This window comes from Nerophis ophidion, linkage group LG26, assembly GCF_033978795.1.
Source record: "Nerophis ophidion isolate RoL-2023_Sa linkage group LG26, RoL_Noph_v1.0, whole genome shotgun sequence".
Lineage (NCBI taxonomy): Eukaryota > Metazoa > Chordata > Actinopteri > Syngnathiformes > Syngnathidae > Nerophis > Nerophis ophidion.
Window position 1 is genome coordinate 321,408 of NC_084636.1, and position 11,819 is coordinate 333,226.

An 11,819-nucleotide genomic window follows, 5' to 3' on the forward strand; every position below is an offset into this window, starting at 1 on the left:
AGTCAGTGTGTTGACAAGTTAGCATGTTGTTAATGAGTCAGTGTGTTGTTGACAAGTTAGCATGTTGTTAATGAGTCAGTGTGTTGTTGACATGTTAGCATGTTGTTAGTGAGTCAGTGTGTTGACAAGTTAGCATGTTGTTAGTGAGTCAGTGTGTTGACAAGTTAGCATGTTGTTAATGAGTCAGTGTGTTGTTGACATGTTAGCATGTTGTTAGTGAGTCAGTGTGTTGACAAGTTAGCATGTTGTTAATGAGTCAGTGTGTTGTTGACAAGTTAGCATGTTGTTAATGAGTCAGTGTGTTGTTGACATGTTAGCATGTTGTTAATGAGTACGTGTTGTTGACAAGTTTTTATGTTTGTGTGTTGTTAATAAATTAGCGTGTTATGTTAGTGCGTTGTTGAGGAGTTAGCATTATGTTGAGTTTGTGTGTTGTTGAGTTAGCATGTTTTTCTGAGTTAGCGTGTTGTTGTTGGCTGGCTTGCAGGCAAAGCGTCGGGTCACCTGGCGCTGTCGGCGGCGGTGAGCTGCCTGGCGTTGGCGCAGCACAAGCGCCTCCTGCTGGTTGGCCTGAGCAGCGGCGCCGTGCTCATTTATCCTTTGGACCTCCCCGAGGAGACGCTGGCCATCCCGCCCCCGGAGAGCCTGCGCGGCGTGCTGCAGGTGGCGCTGAGCGTGCAGGAGACACGTGCGGTGGTGGCGTACGAGGACTCGCTGTGCGTCTTCCACATCACCACCAGGGAGCGCTACCCCTCGTTGGAGGGCCCCCTGGAGCGCGTGCAGCTGTCGGCGCAGGACGGCACGCTCAGCGCCGTGGCGCTGCTGTCGGACCGCCGCCTGCTCTACGGGACGGAGTGTGGCGGCGTGACGCTCTATGATGGCGCCCGGGGCGGCGCCACCACCACTTTGGAGCGACACCGCAGCAACATCACCTGTTTGACGCCCAGCAACTGGGGCACGCACTTCCTGGTGGGCTCCCAGGACGCCGTGCAACAACTGTGGAGCCTCAAGCCGCTCGCTGTCAAGCACGTCATGGAGTACAAGGTCACACGCGCACACAGGAGGTCAAACATCAAAGAGGAAGTGACATCACAATCCTGTGTGCAGGGTGTGTCTTCGGAGGGCGTGGCGTGCGCCGCCTTCTCGGAGAGCGACCAGGTGGTCTTCACGGGATCACGGGACAAAACCATCAAGGTTTGGGACGTGACCTCAGGTACCGGGAACTTACTGTCGTGCTTTGACCATGTGACCATGAGACCATGTGACCGCGTGACCGTGTGACCATGTGACCATGTGACCATGTGACCGTGTGACCATGTGACCATGTGACCGTGTGACCGTGTGACCATGAGACCGTGTGACCGTGTGACCATGTGACCATGTGACCATGTGACCATGTGACCGTGTGACCATGAGACCATGTGACCGCGTGACCGTGTGACCGCGTGACCAGGTGACCGCGTGACCAGGTGACCAGGTGACCGTGTGACCGTGTGACCGTGTGACCATGTGACCGTGTGACCATGTGACCGTGTGACCGTGTGACCGTGTGACCGTGTGACCATGAGACCATGTGACCAGGTGACCGTGTGACCGTGAGACCGTGTGACCGTGTGACCGTGTGACCGTGTGACCATGTGACCGTGTGACCGTGTGACCGTGTGACCGTGTGACCGTGTGACCGTGTGACCATGTGACCGTGTGACCGTGTGACCGTGTGACCGTGTGACCGTGTGACCGTGTGACCATGTGACCAGGTGACCGTGTGACCATGTGACCGTGTGACCGTGTGACCGCGTGACCAGGTGACCGCGTGACCAGGTGACCAGGTGACCGTGTGACCGTGTGACCGTGTGACCGTGTGACCGTGTGACCGTGTGACCGTGTGACCGTGTGACCAGGTGACCGTGTGACCGTGTGACCGCGTGACCAGGTGACCGCGTGACCAGGTGACCAGGTGACCGTGTGACCGTGTGACCGTGTGACCGTGTGACCGTGTGACCGTGTGACCATGTGACCAGGTGACCAGGTGACCGTGTGACCGTGTGACCGTGTGACCATGTGACCGTGTGACCATGTGACCGTGTGACCGTGTGACCGTGTGACCGTGTGACCGTGTGACCGTGTGACCATGTGACCAGGTGACCGTGTGACCATGTGACCGTGTGACCGTGTGACCGCGTGACCAGGTGACCGCGTGACCAGGTGACCAGGTGACCGTGTGACCGTGTGACCGTGTGACCGTGTGACCGTGTGACCGTGTGACCGTGTGACCGTGTGACCGTGTGACCAGGTGACCGTGTGACCGTGTGACCGCGTGACCAGGTGACCGCGTGACCAGGTGACCAGGTGACCGTGTGACCGTGTGACCGTGTGACCGTGTGACCGTGTGACCGTGTGACCATGTGACCAGGTGACCAGGTGACCGTGTGACCGTGTGACCGTGTGACCATGTGACCGTGTGACCATGTGACCGTGTGACCGTGTGACCGTGTGACCGTGTGACCATGAGACCATGTGACCAGGTGACCGTGTGACCGTGAGACCGTGTGACCGTGTGACCGTGTGACCGTGTGACCATGTGACCGTGTGACCGTGTGACCGTGTGACCGTGTGACCGTGTGACCATGAGACCATGTGACCGTGTGACCGTGTGACCGTGTGACCGTGTGACCGTGAGACCGTGTGACCATGAGACCATGTGACCATGTGACCATGTGACCGTGTGACCGTGTGACCGTGTGACCGTGTGACCGCGTGACCGCGTGACCGTGTGACCATGAGACCATGTGACCGTGTGACCGTGTGACCATGAGACCGTGTGACCGTGTGACCGTGTGACCGTGTGACCGTGTGACCGTGTGACCGTGTGACCGTGTGACCGTGTGACCATGTGACCAGGTGACCGTGTGACCATGTGACCGTGTGACCGTGTGACCGCGTGACCAGGTGACCGCGTGACCAGGTGACCAGGTGACCGTGTGACCGTGTGACCGTGTGACCGTGTGACCGTGTGACCGTGTGACCGTGTGACCGTGTGACCGTGTGACCAGGTGACCGTGTGACCGTGTGACCGCGTGACCAGGTGACCGCGTGACCAGGTGACCAGGTGACCGTGTGACCGTGTGACCGTGTGACCGTGTGACCGTGTGACCGTGTGACCGTGTGACCATGTGACCATGTGACCAGGTGACCGTGTGACCGTGTGACCGTGTGACCGTGTGACCGTGTGACCGTGTGACCAGGTGACCGTGTGACCGTGTGACCGCGTGACCAGGTGACCGCGTGACCAGGTGACCAGGTGACCGTGTGACCGTGTGACCGTGTGACCGTGTGACCGTGTGACCGTGAGACCGTGTGACCGTGTGACCGTGTGACCGTGTGACCGTGTGACCGTGTGACCGTGTGACCATGTGACCATGTGACCATGTGACCAGGTGACCGTGTGACCGTGTGACCATGTGACCGTGTGACCGTGTGACCGTGTGACCGTGTGACCGTGTGACCGTGAGACCGTGTGACCGTGTGACCGTGTGACCGTGTGACCGTGTGACCGTGTGACCGTGTGACCGTGTGACCGTGTGACCATGTGACCATGTGACCAGGTGACCGTGTGACCGTGTGACCGCGTGACCAGGTGACCGCGTGACCAGGTGACCGTGTGACCGTGTGACCGTGTGACCGTGTGACCGTGTGACCGTGTGACCATGTGACCATGTGACCAGGTGACCGTGTGACCGTGTGACCGTGTGACCGCGTGACCAGGTGACCGCGTGACCAGGTGACCGTGTGACCGTGTGACCGTGTGACCGTGTGACCGTGTGACCGTGTGACCGTGTGACCGTGTGACCGTGTGACCGTGTGACCGTGTGACCGCGTGACCAGGTGACCGCGTGACCAGGTGACCAGGTGACCGTGTGACCGTGTGACCGTGTGACCGTGTGACCAGGTGACCGTGTGACCGTGTGACCGCGTGACCAGGTGACCGCGTGACCAGGTGACCAGGTGACCGCGTGACCGTGTGACCGTGTGACCGTGTGACCGTGTGACCGTGTGACCGTGTGACCGTGAGACCGTGTGACCGTGTGACCGTGTGACCGTGTGACCGTGTGACCGTGTGACCGTGTGACCGCGTGACCAGGAGACCGTGTGACCGTGTGACCGTGTGACCGTGTGACCGGGAGACCGTGTGACCGTGTGACCGTGTGACCGTGTGACCGTGTGACCGTGTGACCAGGTGACCGTGTGACCGTGTGACCGCGTGACCGCGTGACCGCGTGACCAGGTGACCAGGTGACCGTGTGACCGTGTGACCGCGTGACCGCGTGACCGCGTGACCGCGAGACCGCGAGACCGTGTGACCGTGTGACCGTGTGACCGTGTGACCGTGTGACCGTGTGACCGTGTGACCGTGTGACCGTGTGACCATGTGACCATGTGACCAGGTGACCGTGTGACCGTGTGACCGTGTGACCGTGTGACCGTGTGACCGTGTGACCGTGTGACCGTGTGACCGTGTGACCGCGTGACCAGGTGACCGCGTGACCAGGTGACCAGGTGACCGTGTGACCGTGTGACCGTGTGACCGTGTGACCGTGTGACCATGTGACCAGGTGACCGTGTGACCGTGTGACCGTGTGACCGTGTGACCGCGTGACCAGGTGACCGCGTGACCAGGTGACCAGGTGACCGTGTGACCGTGTGACCGTGTGACCGTGTGACCGTGTGACCGTGTGACCGTGTGACCGTGTGACCAGGTGACCGTGTGACCGTGTGACCGCGTGACCAGGTGACCGCGTGACCAGGTGACCAGGTGACCGTGTGACCGTGTGACCGTGTGACCGTGTGACCGTGTGACCGTGTGACCATGAGACCATGTGACCAGGTGACCGTGTGACCGTGAGACCGTGTGACCGTGTGACCGTGTGACCGTGTGACCATGTGACCGTGTGACCGTGTGACCGTGTGACCGTGTGACCGTGTGACCGTGTGACCGTGTGACCGTGTGACCAGGTGACCGTGTGACCGTGTGACCGCGTGACCGGGTGACCGCGTGACCAGGTGACCAGGTGACCGTGTGACCGCGTGACCGCGTGACCGCGTGACCGCGTGACCGCGAGACCGTGTGACCGTGTGACCGTGTGACCGTGTGACCGTGTGACCGTGTGACCGTGTGACCAGGTGACCGTGTGACCGTGTGACCAGGTGACCGTGTGACCGCGTGACCAGGTGACCGCGTGACCAGGTGACCAGGTGACCGTGTGACCGTGTGACCGTGTGACCGTGTGACCGTGTGACCGTGTGACCGTGTGACCATGTGACCAGGTGACCGTGTGACCGTGAGACCGTGTGACCGTGTGACCGTGTGACCGTGTGACCGCGTGACCAGGTGACCGCGTGACCAGGTGACCAGGTGACCGCGTGACCGCGTGACCGCGTGACCGCGTGACCATGTGACCGTGTGACCGTGTGACCGTGTGACCGTGTGACCGTGTGACCGTGTGACCATGAGACCGTGTGACCGTGTGACCGTGTGACCGTGTGACCGTGTGACCGTGTGACCGTGTGACCATGTGACCAGGTGACCGCGTGACCAGGTGACCAGGTGACCGTGTGACCGTGTGACCGTGTGACCGTGTGACCATGTGACCATGTGACCATGTGACCGTGTGACCATGAGACCATGTGACCGCGTGACCGTGTGACCGCGTGACCAGGTGACCGCGTGACCAGGTGACCAGGTGACCGTGTGACCGTGTGACCGTGTGACCGTGTGACCGTGTGACCGTGTGACCGTGTGACCGTGTGACCGTGTGACCATGAGACCATGTGACCAGGTGACCGTGTGACCGTGAGACCGTGTGACCGTGTGACCGTGTGACCGTGTGACCGTGTGACCGTGTGACCGTGTGACCGTGTGACCGTGTGACCGTGTGACCGTGAGACCGTGTGACCGTGTGACCGTGTGACCGTGTGACCGTGTGACCATGAGACCATGTGACCATGTGACCGTGTGACCGTGTGACCGTGTGACCGTGTGACCGCGTGACCGTGTGACCGTGTGACCATGAGACCGTGTGACCGTGTGACCGTGTGACCATGAGACCGTGTGACCGTGTGACCGTGTGACCGTGTGACCGTGTGACCGTGTGACCGTGTGACCATGTGACCAGGTGACCGTGTGACCGTGTGACCGTGTGACCGTGTGACCGCGTGACCAGGTGACCGCGTGACCAGGTGACCAGGTGACCGTGTGACCGTGTGACCGTGTGACCGTGTGACCGTGTGACCGTGTGACCGTGTGACCGTGTGACCGTGTGACCGTGTGACCGTGTGACCAGGTGACCAGGTGACCGTGTGACCAGGTGACCGTGTGACCGTGTGACCGTGTGACCGTGTGACCGTGTGACCGTGTGACCAGGTGACCGTGTGACCGTGTGACCGTGTGACCGTGTGACCGCGTGACCAGGTGACCAGGTGACCGTGTGACCAGGTGACCGTGTGACCGTGTGACCGTGTGACCGTGTGACCGTGTGACCGTGTGACCGTGTGACCGTGTGACCAGGTGACCGTGTGACCGTGTGACCGCGTGACCAGGTGACCGCGTGACCAGGTGACCAGGTGACCGTGTGACCGTGTGACCGTGTGACCGTGTGACCGTGTGACCGTGTGACCGTGTGACCAGGTGACCGTGTGACCGTGTGACCAGGTGACCGTGTGACCGTGTGACCGTGTGACCGTGTGACCAGGTGACCGTGTGACCGCGTGACCAGGTGACCGCGTGACCAGGTGACCAGGTGACCGTGTGACCGTGTGACCGTGAGACCGTGTGACCGTGTGACCGTGTGACCGTGTGACCGTGTGACCGTGTGACCGTGTGACCGTGTGACCGTGTGACCGCGTGACCAGGAGACCGTGTGACCGTGTGACCGTGTGACCGTGTGACCGTGTGACCGCGTGACCAGGAGACCGTGTGACCGTGTGACCGTGTGACCGTGTGACCGTGTGACCGTGTGACCGTGTGACCGTGTGACCAGGTGACCGTGTGACCGTGTGACCGCGTGACCAGGTGACCGCGTGACCAGGTGACCAGGTGACCGTGTGACCGTGTGACCGCGTGACCGCGAGACCGCGAGACCGTGTGACCGTGTGACCGTGTGACCGTGTGACCAGGAGACCGTGTGACCGTGTGACCGTGTGACCGTGTGACCGTGTGACCGTGTGACCGTGTGACCAGGTGACCGTGTGACCGTGTGACCGTGTGACCGTGTGACCGCGTGACCAGGAGACCGTGTGACCGTGTGACCGTGTGACCGTGTGACCGTGTGACCGTGTGACCGTGTGACCGTGTGACCAGGTGACCGTGTGACCGTGTGACCGTGTGACCGTGTGACCGTGTGACCAGGTGACCGTGTGACCGTGTGACCGCGTGACCAGGAGACCGTGTGACCGTGTGACCGTGTGACCGTGTGACCGTGTGACCGTGTGACCGTGTGACCAGGTGACCGTGTGACCGTGTGACCGCGTGACCGGGTGACCGCGTGACCAGGTGACCAGGTGACCGTGTGACCGCGTGACCGCGTGACCGCGTGACCGTGAGACCGTGTGACCGTGTGACCGTGTGACCAGGTGACCGTGTGACCGTGTGACCAGGTGACCGTGTGACCGTGTGACCGCGTGACCAGGTGACCGCGTGACCAGGTGACCAGGTGACCGTGTGACCGTGTGACCGTGTGACCGTGTGACCGTGTGACCGTGTGACCGTGTGACCGTGTGACCATGTGACCAGGTGACCGTGTGACCGTGTGACCGTGTGACCGTGTGACCGTGTGACCGTGTGACCGTGTGACCGTGTGACCAGGTGACCGCGTGACCAGGTGACCAGGTGACCGTGTGACCGTGTGACCGTGTGACCGCGTGACCGGGTGACCGCGTGACCAGGTGACCAGGTGACCGTGTGACCGCGTGACCGCGTGACCGCGTGACCGCGTGACCGCGTGACCGTGAGACCGTGTGACCGTGTGACCGTGTGACCAGGTGACCGTGTGACCGTGTGACCAGGTGACCGTGTGACCGTGTGACCGCGTGACCAGGTGACCGCGTGACCAGGTGACCAGGTGACCGTGTGACCGTGTGACCGTGTGACCGTGTGACCGTGTGACCGTGTGACCGTGTGACCGTGTGACCATGTGACCAGGTGACCGTGTGACCGTGTGACCGTGTGACCGTGTGACCGTGTGACCGTGTGACCGTGTGACCGCGTGACCAGGTGACCGCGTGACCAGGTGACCAGGTGACCGTGTGACCGTGTGACCGTGTGACCGTGTGACCGTGAGACCGTGTGACCGTGTGACCGTGTGACCGTGTGACCAGGTGACCGTGTGACCGTGTGACCAGGTGACCGTGTGACCGTGTGACCGCGTGACCAGGTGACCGCGTGACCAGGTGACCAGGTGACCGTGTGACCGTGTGACCGTGTGACCGTGTGACCGTGTGACCGTGTGACCGTGTGACCATGTGACCATGTGACCAGGTGACCGTGTGACCGTGTGACCGTGTGACCGTGTGACCGTGTGACCGTGTGACCGTGTGACCGTGTGACCATGTGACCATGTGACCAGGTGACCAGGTGACCGTGTGACCAGGTGACCATGTGACCAGGTGACCGTGTGACCGTGTGACCGTGTGACCGTGTGACCATGTGACCATGTGACCAGGTGACCGTGTGACCAGGTGACCGTGTGACCATGTGACCATGTGACCAGGTGACCGTGTGACCGTGTGACCGTGTGACCATGTGACCATGTGACCAGGTGACCGTGTGACCAGGTGACCGTGTGACCGTGTGACCGTGTGACCATGTGACCGGGTGACCGGGTGACCGCGTGACCAGGTGACCGCGTGACCGCGTGACCGCGTGGCCGCGTGGCCGCGTGGCCGCGTGACCGCGTGACCAGGTGACCAGGTGACCGTGTGACCAGGTGACCGTGTGACCGTGTGACCGTGTGACCATGTGACCATGTGACCATGTGACCAGGTGACCGTGTGACCGTGTGACCGTGTGACCGTGTGACCATGTGACCAGGTTACCAGGTGACCGCGTGACCAGGTGACCGCGTGACCGCGTGACCGCGTGACCGCGTGACCGCGTGACCGCGTGGCCGCGTGGCCGCGTGACCGCGTGACCGCGTGACCAGGTGACCGTGTGACCGTGTGACCAGGTGACCGTGTGACCAGGTGACTGTGTGACCATGTGACCAGGTGACATATACCATGAGACCATGAGACCGTGTGACCGTGTGTCATCAGGGAACCTCCTGCTGGTCCAGTCCGTGGAGTCCGCCGTGGTCGCCATGGTGACCTTCCGGAACGGCTTTGTGGCGCTGGCGCAGCGCGGCGTGGTCATCCAGGAAGTGTTCCGCAGTCCCCAGTGCGTGGCGCCCGATTACAACCCGCTGAGGACGGTCAAGGCTCGGTACCGCGTCACCTCCACCCACCAGGGCGGCGCCGGGCAGCGGGGAGGCGTGTCCCACCCGCAGGACTTTAACCCCGCCCATTTCACCCTCGACTGCAAAGCTCCGCCCTCACCCACCTGTGTCCTCCTCTGAAGGTGCAAGTAAAGTGCTGAGGGGTGGAGTCAGGTGGGGTTAGCATGCTAGCATGTTTGAGTTTATACATTTATTTACATTTTTTACCTCTTTTCTTTTTATTTTTATTTCAATATTTCTTGAACAGCAAACATAAATCCACCATGTACACAACAGTCAAGGAAAACAACAAACATACATCCACCATGTACACAACAGTCAAGGAAAACAACAAACATACATCCACCATGTACACAACAGTCAAGGAAAACAACAAACATACATCCACCATGTACACAACAGTCAAGGAAAACAACAAACATACATCCACCATGTACACAACAGTCAAGGAAAACAACAAACATACATCCACCATGTACACAACAGTCAAGGAAAACAACAAACATACATCCACCATGTACACAACAGTCAAGGAAAACAACAAACATACATCCACCATGTACACAACAGTCAAGGAAAACAACAAACATACATCCACCATGTACACAACAGTCAAGGAAAACAACAAACATACATCCACCATGTACACAACAGTCAAGGAAAACAACAAACATACATCCACCATGTACACAACAGTCAAGGAAAACAACAAACATACATCCACCATGTACACAACAGTCAAGGAAAACAACAAACATACATCCACCATGTACACAACAGTCAAGGAAAACAACAAACATACATCCACCATGTACACAACAGTCAAGGAAAACAACAAACATACATCCACCATGTACACAACAGTCAAGGAAAACAACAAACATACATCCACCATGTACACAACAGTCAAGGAAAACAACAAACATACATCCACCATGTACACAACAGTCAAGGAAAACAACAAACATACATCCACCATGTACACAACAGTCAAGGAAAACAACAAACATACATCCACCATGTACACAACAGTCAAGGAAAACAACAAACATACATCCACCATGTACACAACAGTCAAGGAAAACAACAAACATACATCCACCATGTACACAACAGTCAAGGAAAACAACAAACATACATCCACCATGTACACAACAGTCAAGGAAAACAACAAACATACATCCACCATGTGCACAACAGTCAAGGAAAACAACAAACATACATCCACCATGTACACAACAGTCAAGGAAAACAACAAACATACATCCACCATGTACACAACAGTCAAGGAAAACAACAAACATACATCCACCATGTACACAACAGTCAAGGAAAACAACAAACATACATCCACCATGTACACAACAGTCAAGGAAAACAACAAACATACATCCACCATGTACACAACAGTCAAGGAAAACAACAAACATACATCCACCATGTACACAACAGTCAAGGAAAACAACAAACATACATCCACCATGTACACAACAGTCAAGGAAAACAACAAACATACATCCACCATGTACACAACAGTCAAGGAAAACACTTCCTGTTGGGGAATTTAAACAGGAAGTAAACCCTAACTTCCTGAAGATGACTCCGCCTGTAAGCACTTTAGCTAAATGTCTGCTCATCATCTTTTCATCTTTTATTGCATGACACACTTTGGTGATTATTGATTATTGATCAATGCTATTCCACGATACATGAAGTGTGATTATTGATTATTGATCAATGCTATTGCACAACACATGAAGAAGTGTGATTACTGATTATCGAACATTGCTATTGGCTAACTAAACATTGCAAAGAGAATAATTATTTCAAGAAGTTTGAGCTTAGTGATTACGTTAAAGCTTCCTTTTGTGTCTTTTCTGCCTCGGGGAGAGAGAGTTGGAGGAGAGTCATGTGATCTTTTTATGTCTTGGCCACGGCTGCCACCCACAAAGAGGCTTTGGATCACGCCACAGAATATTCCAGAACACGCTTGCAGCGCGCTAAAAATAAACATGCCTGTTAGCTCGGCCTCAGTGCCACCAAAACATGAAAACAAAGCTGGGGAAGATGCTAGCATTAGCCACATTGCTGACCATGCTAGCTGACACTCCTGTGTTAGCATTTCAGCATTAGCCACATTGCTGACCATGCTAACTGACACTCTTATGTTAGCATTTTACCATTAGCCACATTGCTGACCATGCTAGCTGACACTCTTGTGTTAGCATTTTAGCATTAGCCACATTGCTGACCATGCTAGCTGACACTCTTGTGTTAGCATTTTAGCATTAGCCACATTACTGACCATGCTAACTGACACTTGTGTTAGCA

The 11,819-nt window shown here is 57.6% G+C and overlaps 1 protein-coding gene across 3 annotated transcripts in view; it reads left to right on the plus strand.

Annotated features, from left to right (window-relative positions):
• LOC133543859 (NACHT domain- and WD repeat-containing protein 1-like) overlaps nt 1-9,890 on the plus strand; it is a 35,812-nt gene extending 25,922 nt beyond the window's left edge. For all 3 annotated transcript variants that reach the window (XM_061888709.1, XM_061888711.1, XM_061888710.1), the window contains 3 exons: nt 488-1,044; nt 1,108-1,213; nt 9,310-9,890. In XM_061888709.1, coding sequence (XP_061744693.1) covers nt 488-1,044; nt 1,108-1,213; nt 9,310-9,608 — 962 coding nt within the window. In that variant the 3' untranslated portion in view covers nt 9,609-9,890. The remainder of the gene's footprint in view (nt 1-487; nt 1,045-1,107; nt 1,214-9,309) is intronic.
• Nucleotides 9,891-11,819: the final 1,929 nt, after the last annotated feature.